Source organism: Harmonia axyridis, chromosome 3, assembly GCF_914767665.1.
Source record: "Harmonia axyridis chromosome 3, icHarAxyr1.1, whole genome shotgun sequence".
Classification (NCBI taxonomy): Eukaryota; Metazoa; Arthropoda; class Insecta; order Coleoptera; family Coccinellidae; genus Harmonia; species Harmonia axyridis.
Window position 1 is genome coordinate 11,725,924 of NC_059503.1, and position 24,235 is coordinate 11,750,158.

General features: G+C 35.4%; 4 protein-coding genes across 4 annotated transcripts in view; 2 read left to right on the forward strand and 2 right to left on the reverse strand.

The window, feature by feature from the left end:
- Window positions 1–143: 143 nt before the first annotated feature.
- On the forward strand, window positions 144–4,908 carry LOC123674458 (meiosis-specific nuclear structural protein 1). The gene is made up of 8 exons (XM_045609327.1): window positions 144–291; window positions 353–633; window positions 726–849; window positions 1,006–1,400; window positions 1,610–1,688; window positions 3,815–4,018; window positions 4,082–4,266; window positions 4,627–4,908. The coding sequence occupies exons 1-8, from the start codon at window positions 289–291 to the stop codon at window positions 4,784–4,786; spliced, it is 1,431 nt and encodes a 476-aa protein (XP_045465283.1). The 5' UTR covers window positions 144–288; the 3' UTR covers window positions 4,787–4,908.
- LOC123674459 (EF-hand calcium-binding domain-containing protein 1-like) lies at window positions 1,509–2,656 on the reverse strand. Its single transcript, XM_045609328.1, has 3 exons — window positions 2,230–2,656; window positions 2,058–2,168; window positions 1,509–1,886 (listed from the first exon to the last, which is right to left on the reverse strand). The coding sequence occupies exons 1-3, from the start codon at window positions 2,605–2,607 to the stop codon at window positions 1,701–1,703; spliced, it is 675 nt and encodes a 224-aa protein (XP_045465284.1). The 5' UTR covers window positions 2,608–2,656; the 3' UTR covers window positions 1,509–1,700.
- On the reverse strand, window positions 2,814–3,411 carry LOC123674460 (putative thiosulfate sulfurtransferase, mitochondrial). Its single transcript, XM_045609329.1, has one exon. It carries the CDS (start codon window positions 3,324–3,326, stop codon window positions 2,904–2,906), a length of 423 nt encoding a protein of 140 aa, XP_045465285.1. The 5' UTR covers window positions 3,327–3,411; the 3' UTR covers window positions 2,814–2,903.
- Window positions 4,909–6,099: 1,191 nt separating the features above from the next.
- The window catches only part of LOC123674462 (zinc finger protein 1), a 524,422-nt gene continuing 506,286 nt past the window's right edge, over window positions 6,100–24,235 (forward strand). Inside the window, exon 1 of the mRNA XM_045609332.1 lies at window positions 6,100–6,337. Within this exon, the coding sequence (XP_045465288.1) occupies window positions 6,274–6,337 (64 nt within the window). The 5' untranslated portion in view covers window positions 6,100–6,273. The remainder of the gene's footprint in view (window positions 6,338–24,235) is intronic.

Sequence of the window (24,235 nt, forward strand, 5' to 3'; positions counted from 1 at the left end):
GATTCCTCTATTTCTCTGTCCTTTTTATATAAGAAAGAAAATCAACAAATATCCAAATGAAACAAATTTTTCAAAGAAAAAAACCGTTTTCAGTTTTGCACATTTGGACAGTGTCATCTAGTGGCGAAGAACCGAACTATAATATTTTCAAAGTAGTGTGCTAGGATCTTAAAATATAACCCCAGTAGAATATATTTGTCAAACGATTATTGTTTATAATAACCTTCATCCAAATAACATTGATCAAAACAATTCAATAAACGTTATTTCCTAGTATCCTAATCCCTAATGGTGAGAGCAAGTTAGAAGAAATGTTTGACGTTGTATCTATAAACATTAATATTTATTTCAGGCTCTGAGCAACACAGGCAAAAAGGAACTACAGAAAGAACTAGATAAACGAAATTATTATGAAACCACTGAAAGAGAAAGAGTTGCGATAGAAGATAGAAATAAGTCCAGGAATCTTATCAGATTATTACAAATTCAAAGGAAGGAACAAGAGACAGCTGACCAGGAACAAAATGCCAGAGAAAGGGATGCTTATCGTGAAAGAAGTTTGGAACAAGAAGAAACATTGGCAAGAGAATTAGATGAACTCAGAAGAAAAGAAATATGTGTCGTTCGGGAAAGGTATTATTAAAGAATTCATCCTACTCATCGACTTTTATGCAATAAATAACAATATGAGTTTTCATGATTGACTATTAATTAAAAATTTTCAGACAAATCCTCAGAGAAAGTAGCCATGAACTAAAAGAATTAGAAACTAAATTGAGAAATGCCTATGCTAAAAGGGAACTGAGAGCACAAATGGCTGAAAATGAAGAAAAGAGGCGTCAGGAGAAGGTATCAATTCATAATTCAATTTTTTACTTTGTTTCTTTCCCCTCCCATGAATCAACATGTACTCAAAATTAATTCTCAATTTACCTAGAGTTTTTGTTCTGAGTCACCTTCATAATATGAATTTAATAATATCAATATCATATCAATTTTATCTAGTTGAGAGTAATGGAGACTAATAAAGCTCTTGAAGAAGCAAGAGTGAATGAAGCCGAATACGATAGATATTTGAAACAACAAGAAATAAACAAAAAACATGAATATATGAAAGAGCTACAAGATCAGATGATTTTCAAAGAGAAGATGAAAAGGTGCAAATATGAAGAATTCCTTAAGGAGAAGAAACTCATTGATCAGGTTGTTGAGAGAATACACCTAGAAGATGAGAGAGCTCTTCAGGAAAGATGGATGAAAATGCAGAAAACTAAATCTGAAATGATAGCATTCAAAGAAGCTCAGGAAATGTGGAAACAAAAGCAGAGGGAACAAATTGCAGATGAAAATAAGAAAATTCAAGAATATATGTTCTCAAAGCAATCAGATGTTCAGGCAAAGTGAGTATATATCCATTCATTGCTCTTTTCAGGCTATGTGAGTGAGTTGAGTGACAAAATTCATTAGTTTAGAAAAGTTTTGAACATTTCAACACAAAAAAAAAAACATAATAAAAATAATGTTTTATTTTTATCTCATTGAATGAAAAATATAAAAGAAATTCACAATGATGTATTTGATCCTGATTAAATGACTTTATTTCTAACAGAGCACTTGAGAAGCAACGTAAAGAGCAGGCTCGAGAGGAAATGGTGGATGCGATCGCGAAGAGATTGTATGAGGAAAAGGTATGTATAATATTATACTTTTCCTCTGTTTGGAGTGAATGTAGTGACGAAAGAAAATGCTGCCAATCTTGTTGGGAGGCATTGACCAAAAGCTTGCAAGATCATTGGTTGTTTCAAAACAGTCTCTCTGAAATCTTGAAATGATATTTTACCATCACGGTCAATATCCATTTTCTTCGTTATTACTTCAATTAGATCCTGTCAAAGAAAAAATTTGTTAATATTCGCCATAACTTAATTCACCTTCTACAATTATCTCAAATTAATTCTCTGAAGCTTATTATTAATTGTTAAAATCAATAATTGATTCTTGAAGATTGGATGGTGAGATTTAAGAAAAAAAAAGACCTGTGGAGCAATTAAGTTTACCTTAGCAGCTTCTTCTGCATCATCCTCACCGCTTTGACTGATCAGTGATGATTTCAGTAAGTTGAACATTGTGTCTCGTCCTAAATGACCATCGTTCATTGAGTCATAAACCTGAAATTTAGAATATTCAATATAAACAGTATCTGAAAGTAAACTGTATAATTTTTCCCACACTGAAAGCATATCTTATTTTTTCTTCCAATGTCCCCCTCAAGAATAATGATAAAGCTGATATCCAGGTTTCCATCGAGACATAAATACTCGGACCTCGATCTAAAGCAGAAAATATACGATCCATCATAGCTCCATCGGTCATGTCAAATGCATTATGAAGAATGTCCCTGAATTGATTTTTGTTCACTGCTCGTTGTTTTTCTGGACCATCTTTTTGTAACTTGTAATATATTATCAAGAGACACTCTATTTCAGTCTGGGAAAAATGGATTTTCTTCTTAGCGAGCAGTTCTTTAATTAAAGGTGATTGTTTCTTTTTGAACCTAGTTTCTTCCATGGAATCCATGGAAGCATCCAAAGTTTCTCCAAGAGACATTTTGAATTTTTTTATTCAAATAAAAACGTACTGAAAAATTTGTTCGATATTGGGATAAGATTAATACTTCAAAAACATTCAATTCTAATTTGACAGAAAATAAAAAATTTCTAGTTTTGATACTGACTTGATCCAAGTAAATTTGTTTGGGTTTTGAAGTATGCTAGTTATCACAATGGCTTGGTGTTTTAATGAAATTGTTCATATAAGTTCAACAATTCAACAATTTATTATAACAATTTAAAAACAACACATAAACTGTTCATAAAATGAGGGAAATCCATATTTCAATACATTTATTTGTTTTTCTCCTCTTGTTGGTGTTTATTCCAATCCAACCAACCACCTTCATAGTTGAAGACATTACGGAATCCAATGCGTTCTAACATTTGTGTAGCAGATTCACTTCTTCGTCCAGATCTGCATGACATTACTATAAGAGTATCTATGCCTGGTTTTTCTACACCATACTTCTGTCTGAATTCTTCTAAGTTGGCTTTCAAGAAAGCGGATTCTACATTCCCAAGAGGAATATTTACAGCACCAGGAATTTTCCCATCTTCTTCCAGTTCTTTCGGTTCTCGTACATCAATAACAAGTGCGTCTTCTCGGCCTAAGGTATTTTTGAGGTCTTGATATGTGAACGCTTGTGCAGAGGCCATGGTTCTGACTGACATCTGAAAAAGTTTTGTTACTGATAATGATAGGCGGCTTAGCATGGTTTTTCGAGTGTTTTTTATTATTCAAATAGTTGTCGCATTGTTAGGTTAGTGAATTTGTGACATTGGCGGAATTGTCAACTCGAGAACAGGGGCTCCCTCTACTATCGATTAGGCAAACTATACTTACATTCCTTTTCAAATTCAAATAAAAATACATAGTGGTGTGGTGTGAACATAAGTTCTTCTAATTCATATGATTAAGAAGTAAAACACTTTATTTCTTGTTATATTTATTGATTACACAACAATTGTTTCGTTAAATTATATTTTGACTTCAAAAATTTTTGTGTAATCAATAAATATAAGCGGAAATAAAATGTTTCACTTTTTAATCATATTAAGATGAATTTCCGTCAAGTAGAGACCCAAACAGTCTATTTTAAAGAGGGTTTGTAACTGAACAGATGGGAATTCTGTGATAATATTCCTATTTTAAAAATTTGGGTTTGAAGATTGATTTGAAATGTTTGGATTTTCCATTTCAGACGAAACAAAGAGAAAGAGAAGACATTCAACAAGAGTTACTGGAACAAGAACGTATCGAGTCTGCAGAGTATCGGGAGCAGAAGGAATTGGAGAAGAGATTCCGCCAGAGGGTTGACATGGTGAAAGGATTGGACAGTCAAGTGAAAGAACACGAAGAGAAGAAGAAACAGATGGCGGAAGAAGAAGCTTATTATAAGAATATGGTAATAATTCTCATTGTTTTCTGTTTTCTTACTTGATGAAGTTCATTTCATTTTATTTCATAGATGCAAAAGAACGCCGAAGAAGATATGAAGTTGGAAATGATGTCCGCTGAGAAGAGGAGAATAAGGAAGATGCAGCTGAGAAAGGACCTGCAGGACTTGATAGGGGAAAGACGAAGGAAACATGCGGAGAATATGCAGATTCTTCTCAAGTTGCACGATCAAGAATTGGCGGAATTAGCTGAAAGGTGAGTACTGATTATGACTCTTGTTAAGACTTATCATCTTATTCAAATTTCAAGATTATCCACTATTATTATTTGCGTCATCACACCATGTACATGAATGCAATTTATCCAGTATTGGGGTAAATGTATAAATAACTACAGACTTGAAGCAATGATGATAACAAACGCAATAAACTTGTAACTGACACCAAATTTATGTAAAATCTGGATTTTGCGGTCAGTTTGAGACGATTTCAAAAATCTGTCAAATCAGATGTTCAGTTATATTTTATACCTAAGGGTTTGCAAAGAATTCTATTTTTATTATCTCCCTACTTATAAAGTATGTAAACGGGTTTCCACATTATATTTCATTTACAGGAACAGGAAAATAGAAGAAGAAAGGATAAGAATGTTGAAGGAACATGCTGAACATCTCATTGGATACATGCCTAGAGGTATTTTGAAAGAAGAAGATCTTCCATTACTCGGACAAGCTGTTTACGAAAAATATAAACCCAAAACAGATAATAGCCCTTAAAACTTCGAACTGATATTTTTGATGAGTCAACCATTGTGATATTTTTGACGATTCTTTTTTTTTAAAACCAGCACGCAAATTTAATTTACAAATCACTGTTCAATAAAATGTTTATTATGAAAGCTGGGGTTATTTATTATATGGATATCCTGAGTCCCAGTGCCCTTGCAGTCAAAAGCCTTAGCCAAGTCCAAAAACAAAGATTACGACAGCACACCATCTCCAAAACATCGAAAATAAAATGACAGTCATTATATTTCATCTAAGATGCATAGAATAGTTGTCTATGCATCTTAATTTCATCTTTTAAAAAGTGGAAACATATCAAATGTCATTTTATTTTCGCTTTGAAATGAATTTTCAACAAGTGAAGACCGGAGTAAATCCAATATTCGTAAAGTATTTCAGCAAAACTCAAAACTGCATGCAGAGTTCATCTAGCTTGCCTAAAATCATACTGGTGAAGTGCAGAATAAGTTAAGACTTCAAATAATTCTATTTATTATGGTAACAAAGGAAAGATGCCTATATCCAGAAGTAGAACAACAATAGCTGATGAAGAGGAACTGAATAACGTCTGACATATCTTCGATGTAACAGGTAGGTAATAAAGAAATTGATTTATAATTTTTTATATCATTGATAACGATCGTATTAGGTATTCATTGGGGTAGTTTATTATTTGGAAAAGAACCTACTTGGAAAACAATACAATATATTTTGTAGTTAATAATTCGATTTCCAGTATTTTTGACATTGAAATTGATTAGTACCAATAAGAGTATTGAAAAAATCTTTGATATTTAGCCATTTCATATTTCCCTTTGCTAAATTTGTATTAAAATCAATTCTGTAAAAAAAGGAATTCTACTTACCGACTCCCGCCAAATAAAATCTCAAGTACGTGCTGCGACCTGGCCGAGCTTTCCCCAACTAATCTCCCCTCCCCCATGCTCATAACCATTCAATTTGGTACGCGCTTTGCGTTGTCACGTGAATGTGCAGGCAACACACAGAGAACGTTGTCCTGTCAGTTAAAACCAGACAGAATGGGCCCAATTCATACGAAATTAATCCTCAGCAGACCAGATCAAGAACGGCAATTCCTACCGAATGTCCCCATTATTTTTAGTGAATGGTAAGACGTGATATAAAAGCACTAGGAGTGAACCTGTAAAGGTGTGTAACCAATGAGATGAATCTGAAGGCGGCCAATGGCGAACAGGCTATAATGTTTATTGCCGTGGCCAAGATAGGTAATTCCTGCGAGTCTAGCGTCAACAGGGGGTGTGTATGTGTAGCGCGGATCTGCTCAATATCACATGTCGTTGATTTATTTTCAAATAGCGGTAGTACAGCTCGTTCAGAGTGTCATTACAGGCTCTGCATTTCCCATTGCTCATCAGATCTGAATGTTCGTTTGTGTCGTTTGGTGTCTGTGAAGAATCTGTGCTTGATGGGAGTCCGAATAACCATATTTTTTCGGTATGTATTCGACGGCTTCCAGAAGTACAAGGGGGCGTAGAAAACAGGCCAAACCGCAACGAAAAGGTAAACAAAACATTAACGTAGACTAGCAGATTGAATTGGCGACTTGCACAAGAGCAAAGTCCCATATGATTCTAACATCTGATTGTTTTCATTAAACTGCTAATATTCGAAGAGGATGAAACGATATCAACGACCATGTGCTCAGCTTGAACGCCCCTTATTGGTGTGGTGGAAGGGGTGTTTTGTTTACGTTCAAGTTGGGAGGGCTTTAAGCGTGTTTTTGAATACCTGAGATGCTTGAAATTATGATACATTCATTGATCTTACTCAATATCGATAAATAGTGATTCAAAGAGTGTTTAATAGTTTCTAGAATTGAAGACGACAATTATTGCGTTACCAAAATATTTTCATCCAGCTCGAAGGACCAATTACTTAATATTACACTTCGAGAATTGTAAACCCACAAATGTTATCTGAGACTTTGTTGGTAAATTATGTTGTAATGTTTCATGAACAATATCGTTGATAATGTTTTGTAAATACTGACGTCCAATAACTATAGTCATACGTTGTGTAATCACAAAATCCTTCTGAAAAATAAACTGTATGATTTCTAAAACCGTGTTCCGAACTAACCATTCCAACAATAAAGCTATAGTTTCGTTGGCGATATGTCTTATAACGCCGTCCTGATGGAACAGAAATTTCTTCGAATGGCAATTATAGGTAATAGTTTATCTTTACCTGATAATGAACTGCGATTTTGATGACATACCTGGGACACATGCAAGGGAAATTCTAGGGTTATTCACCCCTCCTCTGAAAAAAGTTGACTCTTCCAGATGAAACGATGTTGTTTCAATTGAAAAGAGATTTTTATCGCTGCAAATCTTCTAAATTGATCCAATAACATAGTTTTTAGAAAATAAGTCATATCGATGAGGACGAATCTTCTCCTGATTGTTGAAATACAAAATCGGATAATTTTCAACGCGATTGTGTCTGTAAGTTTGTTCGTAAAATTATATAATTTGTCCTGACCTTAAACTGTGTTTGTCTCCATTCGCCAATAATGTTTAAAGCAGATAATAAGCATATACATATCGTACAATGGGACAATTTTCCAAAACGTCATAACCATATGACCATAGTTGACAACTACGGAATATTGAAGTCGTTCAGAAGAATGAAGGGTTCATTCATCATTGACAGGTTCAGCACTATCATTCAACTGCAAAAAAATCAAGGTACAAGACCATTTGTTAAAACGCAATTACTATTGTTAGGAATGAAGGGTTAAGAGCTTATCCAAAGCTGCGTTTACACTAGCGAAACTTACTCGCTTCGAGTGAAATTTCGCAATACTCAACAAAGCGCAATTCAGCGCGAAAAATTGCGCGAGTGGAATGAGTCTTCAAGCGAGCCGCCTTCAGTTCTAGTTTCGCACATTACACGGAATCTTGTTTTGATCCACCATCCGCGTTTTCTGTCAATGTTATTTTTTGAAAAAAAGGTCTAATCTACATGCAGCTCAACATCTTTAGATACCCTTCAATCGTTCCCAAAAATGTTTTTAATACAGGCTGCGCCGGAGAAACTTACTTATTTGAAAGGTCAATAAAAACCAAAGTACTACAGTTATTGTCCGAGGTCCAAGACTTTTCATTCCATAAAGTAATGTCAGGAAACATAGCTTTTCGCCAATCTGACTCCCAGTTACAAGTTCAGATCTCTTGCCTAGAGTACTTTTCTTAGTCTGTTGAAACTTGCTGGTGCATTTTTTATTATCATCTCAATCTCTTTGTAGTAGTCGTTCAATCATTATGTCCAGGTATGTATATTTATCTACTTGTTAGACATTGGTTGCTTTCAGCAGAAATATTGATAGCGTAAGTAGCTCCGTTACTGATAGCTAGGGACCTAATGGACTAATCGCTGAACTGCAAGAATTTTTGTAATCAATGTTATCGAATCAATCGATATAAAAGTATAAAATATCCATGTGGGAACTTTAATCAAAATAAATTTTCTTCAAGGGTTAATCGATATTCGTTCACTTTTATTCTTCCATTTAACTGCAAAAAACTTGCCGTACAAGACGATATCCCAAAACTTCTCGACTACTAAGTAGTTCACAACTACTGAAAAATAACAATCGCTCAAACGAATGAACGAAGGGTTAACAATCATCCCAAAAGCAACCTGTTCGACTCGACCATTTAACAGCGACATAATCATCATAGAAAACCATCTACCCATCACTAATCCAAAATCGTATTCGAATCAAGCAATATAGAATTCCGTATCTCACCCCATGTTTTATTGTCGATAGCGGATCTGTTGTCGGACGCGTATATGTTGGGGGATGCACAAATAAAGAGCCTTCATCAAATGGCAGGCACCGTTCTCTTTCACAAAATCGGATGAACTCACCGGAGCACAATCAGCGTTCATATTCCACCAGGTTGACCAGGTTGGTCGAGGGTTGGGGTTGGTGTTTCAAACCGTCCGCTTTATCCAAACGATCGGCGTCGGTGGACCTGCCGTTGTGTTGGTTGTGTAGGGTATTGGATTATACAGAGATTTGGCCATGGCTGAATTGATGAAATTTCACTCGGCGACTGTTTCAGGATACGTATTGTTGCAGTGGATAAACAGTTTGTTGAGATTCCAATGGGAGCTTTCAGAGAGGTTATAAGTTGGATAACCGCATAAGTGACACTTATGGCATAGAAACGTTATTCGTTATGGAATAGGGTAGTTAATTAAAAAAAAATAGTGACAGGCTATATTTTTTTTCTCTGGTAACAATTCAATTCAATTCAATTCAAATTTATAATAATAATAATAATATGGTTTATTCTGTAAACTACAGGGTATAAACATATATCACAGAGGCGTGAGCCTGTAGGTACGTGACAATTCATCACAACATATAGTATACAACATTCTAAAATACATAAGTATGATCAGATGTGTATGACCTAAGCAAAGCTTGCTTTTCATACACTCCGACCAACAAAGATGAATATAAGAATAAAGATCTTAAAATAGATTAGTTAAAACGTTTTAATATTTTCCAGAAATGAAATGGCAGAATCATATCCATGAAGCGACACCATTGTGTCACATTTTATAAGATTGAAACTGTTTTAAATCATATTTTCTTTTGGAATATTCGTTCATCAATTGATTCTCAATGGCCTATGATTACTGTCACAATACGTATATAAATTTTTAAGTATCTAAGAGAAAAAATCGAGGAAAGTCCATACTTCACATCAGGAGCTTTTGAACATAGAACTGTATATAGGTATGTACTCGATGATGTATTATGATTATGAAGATGTTGTGGGTTTCTGATTGTATAATCTTACAGAAAGTCTATCAAGTGATTGTTGATCAGATATCATTTCATTATGATAGACAAGCTACTTCATTTATTTCCATAAATAAAAATCTAATGCATTGGGAAACAGTGAACGATGAGGACTAGGCATTAGTCCTTCTTGACCTTCATTTATTCGTGAAATTTTTATTTAACTACTATTTAATTACTGAGCTTCTACCTGTCCATCTCTGTGTGGTGGTGCCTCATATTCGTAGACAGGTCTCAGTCAAGAAATCTTGGGAAAAAATTCATTTCTACCAGAACTTATTTCCAATTGTATCTTACCTCCTAGATACTAGAATTGTCAGATTGAAGTCACTCAAAACTTTATGGATTAATACCTTCCCTCAATCTAATGAAAGTGACAAGGAAATTTGGCGTTCGGAATGGAGTTCTTGTAATGTCTTCCACAAAAGTCTTATCGTTGATCCTTCAGAGAAAGTTCTAGGTTTCAATCTTCCTAGAAAAATTTGATATATTTTGAATCGATTTAGGACTGGTCATGGTCGTTGTAATAGTATGCTCTTCAAATGGTATTCTATTGATAGTCCACTATGTGAATGTGGTGTAGAAGAAACCAATATTGATGAATACTTGTCCAATTTATAAATTTCATGGTGGTTTTCAAACCAAAAAAAATTTAATTCTTGTAACTTGTAAAAAAAACGAAACATTACATAAATTCATTTTTGGATGAAGCTTTTTTGAAGAACTTTTCACTTTCTCTTGAAATTCATATTTCAAACTTTTCAAAATTTCATTGAATAGAAAACTTTTCATTATAAAAAACCATCTCAATAAAATTGGCTCCCTCAAAACAAATACTATACGACCACTTCAAAATTTTCTGTTCTAATTCTATCAGTAAAATGATTGGAACATATCACAATAAATAACGAAAGTATAAGAGTGTATTTCGTAACAAACGAAATCTCAAGCGACGAACTAAACCACCTCTAAGTCATAGTAATCACGTTCAATATGCTTCAACGATAATGAGCACTGAATATACTGCAGGTAAATTATTTTGACAACAGTGACTGAATTCAAAAATAACACCTCATAAATAGCCAATGTTAATCCTTCTCCTAAAGTGCTCCATATTATAGAGAAATATTTCCACGAAGTGTTCCAACTTCACTTCAATAAATCACCAATAATCTAATGGACTTCTCAGACGGTCCAAGATACCCAAAGTGACGAAACTAGATTTTCTTTCATCTTTTCTAAACGTGAAGTTTATTATGTCGCTTTATTAGTTGAGGTAGCTACAATAAATTAGTTCTCCAACGTCCAACTATACCACAGACGCCACGAAGACGATAATAAGTTGTTCAGATCATGATCGTTCTTCTGAACGGTTATTTGTATCTATCGGAAAAGATTTATTGATTCAGGAGAGGAAATCGGGAGGATTGAAATTTTCAGTAAATAAAGCGAGGTTGAAACCGGATATCATGTGGTCTTTTCAGCGTGATACGGTAATAGGAGCAGCCCCCAAATGGAATTCATTGACTGGAGGTAGCCATTTTTCTTGAATGAATTTATGAATCTGAAATATGTCGATTGGCTACACTGAACTGAATAATTCATTATGATAGTGGAGTTATCAATGGTGATTCATTGATCTTCATCAACTAGAAAATTATCATAAGTAGGTGAAATAAGTGAGGGAGCATAATTTGATGCACGAGGAAGAATTTTTTTGGATTACTTCGGTATGTACGGAGTGAAGATAAGGAACCAGCTATATAAAAGCTACGGCAAGTGTCATTTTGAGAAATAAAGGTTACGGCGAATTTACCAGAGGGAAATAAAAATATTTAGCTCGCTTTCACAATTATTGAAGAAAACGAAATAAATAGTTTGAAGAGTTTGGAGGTGACAAGAGAAAACATGACAAGAGTTTGTCCAGACAATAGTTATTTGTTTTACTAGGCAGCAACTACTAGAGTAGTAGAGATTGACTGCCACGGCTGATAGTTCATAGTCGAGCCTAGCGAGGCTAGGACTTCAGCCAAGGCAGTCAATCTATTTTGCTGCCGAGTTAAACATTGTTTATAATGATACATGTAGTATATTGTCTTTGCAAATTATTGCAATGCCCACAATATTTTTCATTTTGGCTGTAGTGATAAATTAAAACGAAATTTGATAGAAAGCGCAATTGTTGGAATGGTTGCCATGTCCATGATAATTATGGTTTGACAACTTACGAAATATGGGATAGTTTCTCGGGGAAATATCGGATATATTTATATTATGGACAGTGATAGCGACTTATAAAATCAAACAAACAAAAAATATTGATTGACAGAAAATGTCGAAGGTTTTACTTATTCGCATTGAGAATAAACACTTTGCTGCCTAGGCAGAAAAGTAATACCTACTTTGATGATTGGTATGTTTCTGCAAAATTAAGATTTGCTGTCAATCGGAGAAAACAGGCTTTTTCTGCCCTATTGTCGAAGGCGTTGTATTATAGAACCAGTATACAGGTCCGTGAATATCAACAACTCTTTGGCAAAGCAAGACTACACTGAAATGGCATAGTGGTTGAGAGAATTAATAAATAAAATAAAACTGACAACCTAGTTAGGAGCCTTGGCCGTTAACTCTCGGGTATCCAGGACCGGCTTACCCATATGAATGGTTCTTAAGCCAGTCAGCTCTCGACACTTACATACCATGTGTTCGGTTGTTTCTGATTCTGATCCTGCAAATCTCATCTGCTGACTTGCCCATACGGTACAAATGATGTTTGTACCGACAGTGCCCCGTCAGCAGTCCCACCATCACCCGAAGCTCGGCTCGTGACAGCTTCAAGAGCTTTTTGGCGTAGGTAGGTGAAATCGTCACGAATTCCTTTGCCTGAGCAAGTCCAGGGGTGTTAGTCCAGTGGATTATCCTGTCATTCAACTCCCATTGCTGGACCGCAGCTTTATATTGGTCTTTTCCTAGCCCACAGAAAGGCTCAGGTCAAGTAGGTGTTAACCTTGATGCACTTTTTGCAAGTTCATCAGCTTTTTCATTTCCTTCAACCCCACATTGCCCTGGTACCCATAGTAGAGTCACTTCATTGCCTCTGGCCAGTTGCTTTATGGGGTTGAAAGAGTACCTAGATCTGAAAGGCAGTAATGCAGTCTGGCAAAAAAAGAAAAGAAGAAGGTTTTCACAGAACACCGTCGCTGACAGATCTATCCTGCTCACATAAATATAAAGCCTACATATCCACATAGAGCACAGAAAACCAAACCAGCCCCCGGATATCAGAGATCAAAGAACGGCCAAAAAATAAACTCTCTCCCACCACCAACAGCGAGAGCTGGCAATTAAATCCCGTCCCAAAAAATGGCGACACCGAAAAGTCCGGCCGATAAATCGAGAGCCGAAGGTGTTTCCACATCCCGTTGACTTTTTATCGGGCGGAATTAGTAATGGCATACATTTGTAACACCTGCAATTTGCCAGGGTCGAAAAGCAATTAGTGTTTTTGCGTATCTCACGTTCGGTGTGTTTAATTACGTGTGCCCCGCCACGCAAACGGCACTGGCGAACTCATCGCTGATTTATTATAAAACGGGTCAGCTGTGTGTTGGCCGACGGCTTGCGGTAAAAACTCCCGGTCCGGGGAATTTGAAATCATCTTTTCGCAATTATTGTCGAACAGTTGGGATTTCGTGCATCGGCTCTCTGCGATCGCCAGTGGTTGCTTGGATGTCTTTCCTTGTCTGGTGGGGTGGGGGTGTTGAGATTATCTTTTTGGATTTGAAACTTGATTCATCAATGTTTCGTCGACGTTTGAGATTAGGGATTCATCAAGCCAAGAGAGTTATCATTCCTTAGAGAACTCTTTTGTTCAAGTGGCCAATACTTGCACATTGAAAGCTTTGGGACACGTAGGAGAATTGCTCGCTAGGCTTGATCACTTTTTATGGTGTTATGTAGGGATTCATCAAGCCAAGTAGCTTGAGATTTTAACCAACTACTTGACTTGAAAATTAAGCTCGTGAAAAATTACCTACTTGAGCTTGACTTGACTTGATTTTAGATATTTATTGCTTGACTTGATATCAAGCTATTTAATATTACTTGAGCTTGATATGCACGCTTCGTACGGTATATATTTCTGCAATCTCGTACGTGCCTAGACTAAATAAAGGGATTCCTCGAGCGCCGAGAGACTGAAGCATTTGCCAGGGTGACTTTATTAGTAGTTTTCTCACATTTCAATGAAATCTATTGGTAGATTTTGGTAGTTTCAGAAATATCTTTTCAAACATGGCCAAAATGGCCAAGGAGTTTTTATCAACACCAGCATCTTCAGCTCCAGTTGGAAGACAATTTTTCAGAGCTGCTCTTACAGTTACAAAAATCGTAATAGGTTAGGCGACACATCTATAAGATGCCTCATGTGTCTTAGATCCTGGATGGAAAATTATGAAATCAGATAAAGCCTCTGGAGGTTTCTCAATATTGAGAAACTTTGTTTTTTTGTTATTATTTTTCATTATGTTATAATTTATAGTGATTCATTTTGTTTCTATTTTGAAACGTTGATATTTTCGGTTCTTTTATACAAGAAGTTTAATGAATAAAAGTGTTTTTCGCAAGGTTCTTTCTCATGTCATCATTTTTTTATTGAATTGACACTACACAATAAAACTGATAAAAATTAAGAAGCTTGATATGATTCAAGTACTTGATAAATAAATACTTGATTTGACTTGAGATTGAAAAACTACTACTTGAAATCAAGTCAAGCTTGAGCCAATGAAACCAATCCCTGAATCCGTGTATGAGAGATCGAGAGAATGACGGTATTTATTTTTGAGATATGATCAATTTCCAGGACATTTCTGGAACAGTTGTGCATTAAGCTCCTAAGTATTTTTTCTGTGCTGAATTGGAGATATCCTAGAATCCTTCTAAATTCATGGATTGAATGTGAGGTGGCTTCAGCATTTGTCACATTCAATTCAATTAATTAAAAAATAACATAGATTTTTTTTTCCATTTTTCTCAATGAGAGTTGAAGACCTTTCCTTGTGAAAATTCTTGATCCAAAGAAAGTATTAACTTGGTTCTTTTTTCAGAATTTGAATTTGAGGTGAAGTAATCATCTTGTCTCTATTATAGTCGAACAACTGGTATTTCCTATATCTCTCTGATAGTCTGTGGTTAGCTGGTTGGACTCCTCTTCTTGTTTGGTGTGGGGGCGAGTGTTGGAAGATTCTTTCCATTTGATTTATAATCGATCACTGTTAACGAATCATGTTCTTTTGAAGTTTTTTGTAATACTAGTTTGTTATTATGATTTTATCGCTCTGTTAACAATGTCATCATTGGGAACTATTTGTCCTTGGACTTCATTTAGAAATTTCATAAACAACATTTCAACAAATTATGAACATTATCCAAATTTTTCATTCGAATTGATAGAAATTGGCCATTCTGAAAGAACCCTCAAATGTTAGATTACCGTCAACAAACATGGATTCATGTTTCAATATCTGTATATCAACTTTCAGTAAAGAAAAACCAGACCCTGAAGGTATACCCGTAAGCATTCTGGAGATTCCATTTTTTGAAGATATACCTACTATTATCTATGTTTCCTTCAGAAACCCTTTATATACAGTTCATTGGTCTTCGCAAGAATGAACGAATTCTCAAAAGCTCTTGATGTCAAGTCAGTGCCTTTGATTTTTTTTTGAAACTCATATGACCCAAAAATAATTCTGGAAAAACTAGAAATATGTTTCCAATTATCCTATTTTTTTAGTACCCTATCGGTTAATCCTCATTGCTGAAAAAGATACAGTTTGATGATGTAATCAATGACGAAACAATTAGATGTCTAATCAACATATTTGATTCTTTCAAATGAAAATCAGAGGAGAGCTGGGAGATATACCTTCATAAAAAATTGAATGGTAAAACCCCTTTGGGAAACTTATGTCAACAGTCAGCAATTGATGAAAAAGTGGAAAGAAAGCCGATTCGCCATATTTCACCTCAACAGTCGGTTCTTTGAACTATCCCCTCTCCATCCTACCCTCCATCCGATCCACAGTGTGTCCAAGTATTCAGCTCCAATTCCACGCTAATCCTTCGATCTAATCCTCTTATTCGAGTTCAGAAAGGACCTCGCCGTCAAACAGCGGGCTCAATACCTGGACTGGAAATAAATATCCCGCAATATCCAGGAAGACAATGGCGTAATTACTACGGACCCCCTCACCTGAACCGGTTGGCAGGAATCGCCATGGCAACCGCGCTGATACCAATTTGCATACTGAAAGTCTTTGGCACAGTTAATTGCAGAGCGTTGTGAATAGGCACGGGCAGGTAGACAATCACGGTCCACTATTTTGTTGATTTTGCACAATTAGCATATTGGAATTAAACGTCCTGGTTTAACGAGGACGCCAACTCATTATTCAGATTCGGTTCGAATTGGATAGATCGAGTTTTGGGACGAAATTAAAAACGTGGACCGATTGCATGTGATACGCCATGGATTTAGTCGATATCGACTAGGATTCGCTGGGTGGTGGTCACTTAATTTCATTTCGCATTCGATCGTGCAGATGGTAAATCGCCATTTGCTAACAGTGTTGTTTCTGTGGTTCATTGTTTTCACCGATAGGAAGGAACTGAGAAAATAAAGATACCAACAACTAGTTGAGACTTTGCTAGTAAATACCTAGGCGTATAACTTTGCTTTTGCCGTTTTTTTCTAAAATTCAAATTGGTTATACATATATGATTCAAAGTATTGTCCATCACTGGCCACTACTTTCTGTCATCTCTAGGGCAGCGTACGAATCCAGCGTTGAAAAAACTGGTAATTTTTTGAAGCGATTCACGAATCGATAAAATTTTTTACATCTTCATAAGACCGGAAGTGCGAAAAAACTGGTAATTTTTTGAAGCGATTCACGAATCGATAAAATTTTTTACATCTTCATAAGACCGGAAGTGCTGGTCAGCCAGATCGTTTGTCATTGATCGAAACAAGTGGTAGTCCGAGAGAGCAACCAACGTCTGGAGAATACGGTGGGTGGGGTAGGACTTCCCATTTCAAGGTTTCCAAGTATGCCTTGACCACTTTCGCAATATAGGGTCGAGCATTGCCTTGCTGTAAAATCACTTTATCATGTCTCTCGTTGTATTGCGGCCGTTTGTCTTTCAATGCTTGGCCCAAAAGCATTAATTGCGTTCGATAACGATCGCCTATGATTGTTCAGTCGGTTTTAACAACTCATTATACGCTACGCCGAGCTGCTCCCACCAAATACTGAGCATGACCTTGGAACCGTGAATACTCCGTTTGGCCGTCGACGTGGAAGCATAGCCGGCATATCTCTATGATTTTCTCCGCTTGAGATTATCGTAATGAACCCATTTTTCGTCTCCAGTCACAATGCGATGTAGAAATCCTTTTCATCTTTGCCTTGCAAGCAGCTGTCCACGAGCAAACAAACGCCATTCAATATCTCTCGGCTTCATCTCGTACTGCACCCAATTTACTTGTATCTGACTCATTCCCATGACTTTCAGGCGTTTTGAAATCGTTTGTTGTGACACTTCCAATGAGATGAGTCTTGATCAAGTAATGCCTCCAATTTGCGTTTTCGAAAAACTTTTCTCTTCCACCGCCATGCTGGCTCGAAATCACTGTCCTTGTAGCGTTGAAACCACTCTCGGTACGTTCTTTCACTAATAGCGGTGTTACCATAGTTATTTAAGAGCATTCGATGAGGCTCAGCCGCAGATTTCTTCATATTGAAGCAGAAAATTAAAATCTCCCGCAAATGACGAGAGGATTCATATAAACTCGAGAAACACAACAAATTCATATATAGGTAGGTATTTCAAAGATTGCAATTGGTCAGCGCTCAAATGCGCCTGACTTCACGTTTGTTGTTTCCTAATTTGTTTTTCGATATTTAACATTCACTTCAAGAATTTTGCAGTTGGACGAACAAGTTCAAGTTGTGAAGGGGTTTTTCAATAAATGGTTTCATTTTAAAGTGAAAAAAATCGAGGAAAATTTTAAGATGAATCAGGTGATGTTTACTTCACTGTTAAGAGGAACATATGCCATTAACGATGAAAATAAATTGTAATTTTATTAGTCTCAGGTTACGGAAATTTATCTTGATCGACTCATTTCATTCAAAAGAAGAAAAAATGATTCATATGGTTGAAAAAACAATGGAAAAAAGATCTTCAGTCAATTGTTGGACAAATCGCGGAGAGAATAATTATTATTGGACTTTGGTTCTTGGACCATTGAAATCATTCAACCTACATACTTCTCCACGAACTTCTCGGTTTATCGTTGTGTAAAAGTTATTTGATGATAACATAGACTTGTTAGCGACTTATTCTTTCAAACGTTGAACATCCTCACTCCAAATACCCTTCTCGAATAAATTTCAAGATGATAAGTGAAGTTTTATTAACCCCTTCAACTGACCTGAAGGCACCCTACGAGTATATGGTAGCCCAGGATACCTATTCAAATTCTTATTTATTCACTATCCCCAACCCGATTTGGTCACACGGGGTTGTTATCCAGTTAAAATGCAAATTTACGTATTAATAAAACATTCGATGCAGGTTTAAGTAAAATAAGTACAATGTTGGTCGCTCAGATGACCAGTTCAGAATTTAGTTTACTCTAGGAGTGGCCTCAATTTACATAATATGAGCAGTGAAAATGAAGGTTTGTTCCAGGGATTCCAAAAATACAGCTGATTTGCTCGGCAAGATTTTTCACAATGTTGTACCTATCTGGATCCTACCTTTACTTCTAAAAGAGAGAATTGGAGTATATATTGTTTGAACTTATCATCGTTAAACCGAATGACTATTTGATAATGAAACAGATTTATTTACGGGCTAACTGAAGGCCCAAAATACCAAGACATGTCGATATTTGGTTGAATGGACATCTTTTGGCGAAAGAAGCATCCGAGAAACAGAAAGGGAAGATAGGCCCTCATGTGAAAGCACATGAAGATAGCTTTCCAACCCTGAATTCAACCGTTTGAATTAAATTTGACTAAAACAGGAATATAATTCTCCAACCTCTCAAGAACAAAAATCTACAGCAATTGAAAATGAGGAAGGAGACATTTTGAGAATCACCGTTGAGTATATAGACCCAGCAGTCCCTCTAGCTCTAGATTCATTTGGCTTTCGTGTGTTGGTAATGAGCAAGTATTTTGTATTTACCCTCTGACCGTAAGGTGTGCAACTCCTGTCACTTCGGCACATCGCTATTAGTAGCTATAGCAACTGCCCTTTAATTAAGTTTGTCTCGCATCCCTTTCCTAGTGCACCTGTTATTTCCAGTTTGTTTCAAGGTTTACTACCGAAGAAAATTGCAGTTGGTTTCATTCACCTTAATCCTTGACTCTCGAGTAATACTATTTGATATTGGAAGGATTTGAACCTGTGATAGCTTAAAGGTGAAGCTGGTTAAGGGATATAAGAGATCCACTCCTCCATACCTTACTTTGATACAATGTTGTGAGAATTGAATCAATTATATGTCCAGAATATCGAATAAATTATTCTCATGAGGTACTTTCTGAGACGACAATGCCTTACAAGGAATCCAGTGAGAAAGTTCTTGCTAATATCCTTATACTTCTAAGATATCGCAGTATAAAAGTTCGAAACTTTTTGAAATGATCCAACCCAGGAAGATTTCACAAGAGTATTTCTCTTTCGGTATTTTTTTTTCCCTGAGATTGTTTCTTGTAGGTACATTTGCTTACACCACAGAAATGTTCTGATCCTATGAAAGGAGTTTGTGCATCTTTTCTGGCAAGTGCGTTGGCCTTTTCATATCCTTTAATACAACCAAGACGGAATAGGGGGTATATTAAGATTAACTAAGTAGTTTTGTATTTGACATCCATCCCAAATGGTTATAAGTGAAAAAGAATTTGACGATATATATCTCTACCTTCTCCGAGTAATTAAACAAAGAAATTCCGCAGATGATGAAAATAGCTTCAATAACATCCCACCAAACCTAACATCATGAAAATAAATAAAACTTTTCATTACATAGTTCTGTTTTGATATGTCAAGCTACTAACCATACTCTCCAAACGACCTGGAAATTCTTTAACAATCCAAAGGATCAAAATCGAATAAATTTCGATGTCCTATTCATGTTGCAGTCTTGTAACTCATCTCGCTACATCAGGTGATGTTCGAAGTTGAACAACAAACCTAAGCCTTTCAAGTCGATAAACCGGGTGAAGATGAATTATTCCTCGTCTAAACCAACTGTATAATTAGATCGCACATGACTAGGAAGTCGCTCCTCACTGTCCACACCTAATCTTCAAATTTATATTTGTCCAAGACCATCCAAGAGTCAAAAACGAGTTCATTTCGTTGCGATCGCGAATTCAGCCAGTCTATCCGTCTTCGAAGCGAGAGTCACGGACCAACCTGGACTAATTCATATAATTAGCCTCATTGAATAATCGCTTTCATACATTATCTTGATGCCCTGGCTCAATGACTAATGTACGTAAACTGCACCACAAAGCAGCAGTCTCCTGACGCTTGGCCATCACTATTAAGCTCGAATTAGCGACCTGTACCGGATAATTATTTCAGGTTTGACGAGATAGAAGTTTAGATCTGCTCGGGACAAACTTCACATTATGATTTATTAGCGGTATGAGTTTTAGCAGGTTTGTTTTTGCAACTTTTGGACTATTGAGTGCGCAGGTTAGTGTTCAAGTGTGGTCGTATAGTGGTTTAAACTGATCTTTTGCAATTTTTCTTCAAAAGTCAGCTAGTTTGACATCAGCTGTTTGAAACATCTGGTTTCAATTTGTTCAAATTTCAATATTTTTTGAGTGTTCTTGAAGTTAATTTTGGGAGAAAATGAATGCTGATATAGATATCATCATTATGCCATTATTGAGCCCAAACCTTCACTATCTGATATTTCTATCCATTTATACTTTTTTTCTCCAGAAATACAATTCCTAATGACAAAATACAGAAATATTTGAAATAACTGAAAGAAAAAAGTATCCAAAACTGTACAAACTGAGTAAACAGTTAATGAATTGAATAACTAAATTAACATGAAGACAGAAGTACGTCTTAAAGTGCAAAGAACTTACTGAATTTACAAACTAACAACTTGTATTTAAGACACTGTAGGCTAACTGAACTACATAGATCTTCTCCTTTACTATCCTGTGAAGTAGATATATAAATCAACATTCACAATTGAAATGACAATTTTAGAGAATTTAATTATATGTTTTAGTTGATGATGGTTATAAAAGTTAATTCAGTGTATTTTAAGAAGGCAATATGATATGAATATCGAAATTATGACCACTTAATTCCCAAACCTTCAATATTTGATATATTTTTCAATAAAGTAGGTACTTTTTGTCTGGAAATTTCAACTGCCAAAATATTAACTCCAACCAAAAGAATGATGAATTATAAGACACTGATGACAAGAAATAGTCACTCAATTCGTAAGTTATTATTCTTTTGGTTGGTCAATTTTATCATTTCGACTTGTATTTCTAGGCAGAAAAGTATATATCAAGAAGATATACTAGATAATGAAGGCAATGATGTCATAATTTTGATATTAAATCACAGTGCTTTCACCAGAGTAAAATCATTCAACCTTTCAAGAATGTGTTTTATATGCTTTTGCATCCATTCAAGAAAATGCTACTAAAAAAGTAATAAATGTTCAAAGAATAATCTTAATATTTTCATGGAATGTCACTCTGAAGGCTGATTCCCTGAAGTTTTGACTTCAGCTTTGTGTACAGAATTCTGAATTGAGTATTGAGTTTATGCGAAATTTCGTGAAAAAATGCATGAAAACGAATATGAACATTCTTCAAAGCTTCTGAATTCAAGTCAATAATTTCTCATCTTTAATACAAAATGGATTTCCACGAATTGAATCTTTGAGATTGAGCCCTAATACTCAAAAAGTCTACAATTAAACCTAATGATATTGATATACCTATTCTCAAGGTGAATGGTGTTACCCATGGTTCAGTAACAGTCACAATAAATATCTCGTGAGACCGTTTTCAAACATAGAATTTTTCGAATATTCAAACCAAGAATGCGCTCCTTGGGATTCAATATGAAATACCTTCGTATAAAGTTAATTTCCGAGAATTATTGAGAAGATCCTTAAGTGTCCCGAAACTTGAACTAAACCTGCGGCATTATTTCGAATTGTGATGAGTCCAACCAATTCAAATTTTATCAGAGGTAGGTACAGGGCTATTTTAATCTCGTTAAATCTTATAGATGAATAACCCAAATGGATCCAGCTATTTTCAACTTTACCCATAAAATCTTTCGTTGAGAAATTGCAAATATAAGAGGTCGATAAAGTTCAACGTCGAATTAAATTAGAGAATTTGATTACGGAACCCTCACCTGGTCCCATTTTCAACCATTAACCGTCCCCTTCCTTTTCTAAAATGGGAACATCATGCCCTAATCTAATATTGTTCATTAAAATTGCAAAAGGTTCCGAATAACTTCAACGGTTATTGTTCTGGGAAAGGCATAATGATAATTACAAGAAGTAAAATTGATATCTATTGAAGAAGTTGGGCGGAAGATGATGAAACCTAATTCGGATAATAAGGCCGAAATGGAAACTTTCGCTCTATCGAAGTGTTTGTTGGTGCCGTTGGTATTCTTCAATTCATACCTGGAAGTAATAATTATACTATTTCAAAAATGAAAAATTGCAATGACGCAAAGTCACTAGACTTTGAGCATTCGTTGAGCCATTTTTTCCTTTGTAGACCACAGAACTCTCACCAAGGGTGCAATTGGCGCATAACTTCACGTCTGTGTTTTCTTTGGCTAAAATTTCTATGTTCAAAGTCGCTAACACTGAATTTTCCACAATGTTCAGAATAATATATTCAAACATAATTTTAATTCTTGAATTGGCTAGATCTTAACGAAATTCATCAAACCTTCAAATAAATTTCTGTTTTTACAAATGCATCATTTTCAAAGTGCTATGCCATGCGATTATGTAATACTTCAGAGTAATAAACATAGATAAAGGGAGCATATATCATTTTCAGTAAGCAAATTTTGTCCCCAACATGAACTATTAAATTTGACATGAAGCGCGCGGAAATGAAAACATATCAGTGATACGATATTCCACTCAATTCGCGAGCTTCTCCACAAAGAACGCACTTCTTATGTCCCATTGTGAATAAACTTTTCATATTAACTCAAAAGATATTGAAATATTTCAGAAATTCAGAAAACAAATTTCAAGAGTGTCAAACGACGTGAAACAACCGATGACACTAGGAGAGCAAAAGTTGCCAAACCTTGGATTAAAGCAGGTAGATACAGAAAATAATAAATATTCTGCTTATTGTAAATTCGACAATTTGAAAAAATATCGGATTCGAGATATTCAAATTTTCATATTTAATTGGGAATCACTTGAATAAATATATTTCATTCAATATAATATACATTCATAACGATATAGTAATTGTGGATTCGAAAATTTATCACAATCCGACAACGTTATCTAATCATGTGGGGACATGTAAAAATTGCGTATACTTCCTCTATCTATGTTTATTACTCTATATGTCATACCTTCAGCGCAATGTTCTTTAAGTATTTTCTGGAACAGGTTTTTTCTCAAGGCAAATCCTTATTTCATGCTTGGAAAGTCAAGTTTTTTTCGATGAATTTCTTTATATATGGTTACTTATCATGTTAAAAAAATATTCTGCATTAAAATTTTTTCATTTCACTTTTCGAAGCTGCACAAATGTTTTTTTCAAAAAAATATTACTTTGCATTGTGTTTTTCCGATTTTTGTCACAAGAAAAATAAAATGCCCGAATGGTATTTGACGAGACCATTTTCAAAGATATTTTAATCTTTCATGACAATAATAGCTGTTAAGTTTTACCACGAGCTAACTCGAAAAAACTACTGACATTTAAAATTAAGACATGGAAATATTTATTGAAATTTGACTTGAAGACTCAAGACTTAAAAAATAAATTTGGCCTCGAATTCCTCATCACTAATTCAAACCCAAGACCATTTTCAATACAATGTTTGACAATTACAAATATTTAGGAACTCTTCTCATAGAAAAAAAGAAACCAAGAGATGGACTTTTGTGTTTTCATAAGCACACGAAGCCACAGGTGAAAGCTAGCTTCATATAAATCGAAAAAACCTAATGAATTTCAAATATGGACATCAACAAAAAAAAAACTGAAATCAACAGATGTTGAACCAACATTGCTTTCTTGATTCAACAAGAAAACTTTCCACTCTTGAAACAATTCCCAACAAACCAAACGAAAAAGCATAGAACGAAATGAAAATTCGGGTTTCCCGATTTTCCATCGCCCTGGGACATAACACGTCTCGCACCTTGGGTAGGATCTCAATTTGCATGCCATTAGGATCTCCCTTCGCACCTGGAAAACTCACTTCTCGTTTCATTTTCCCCG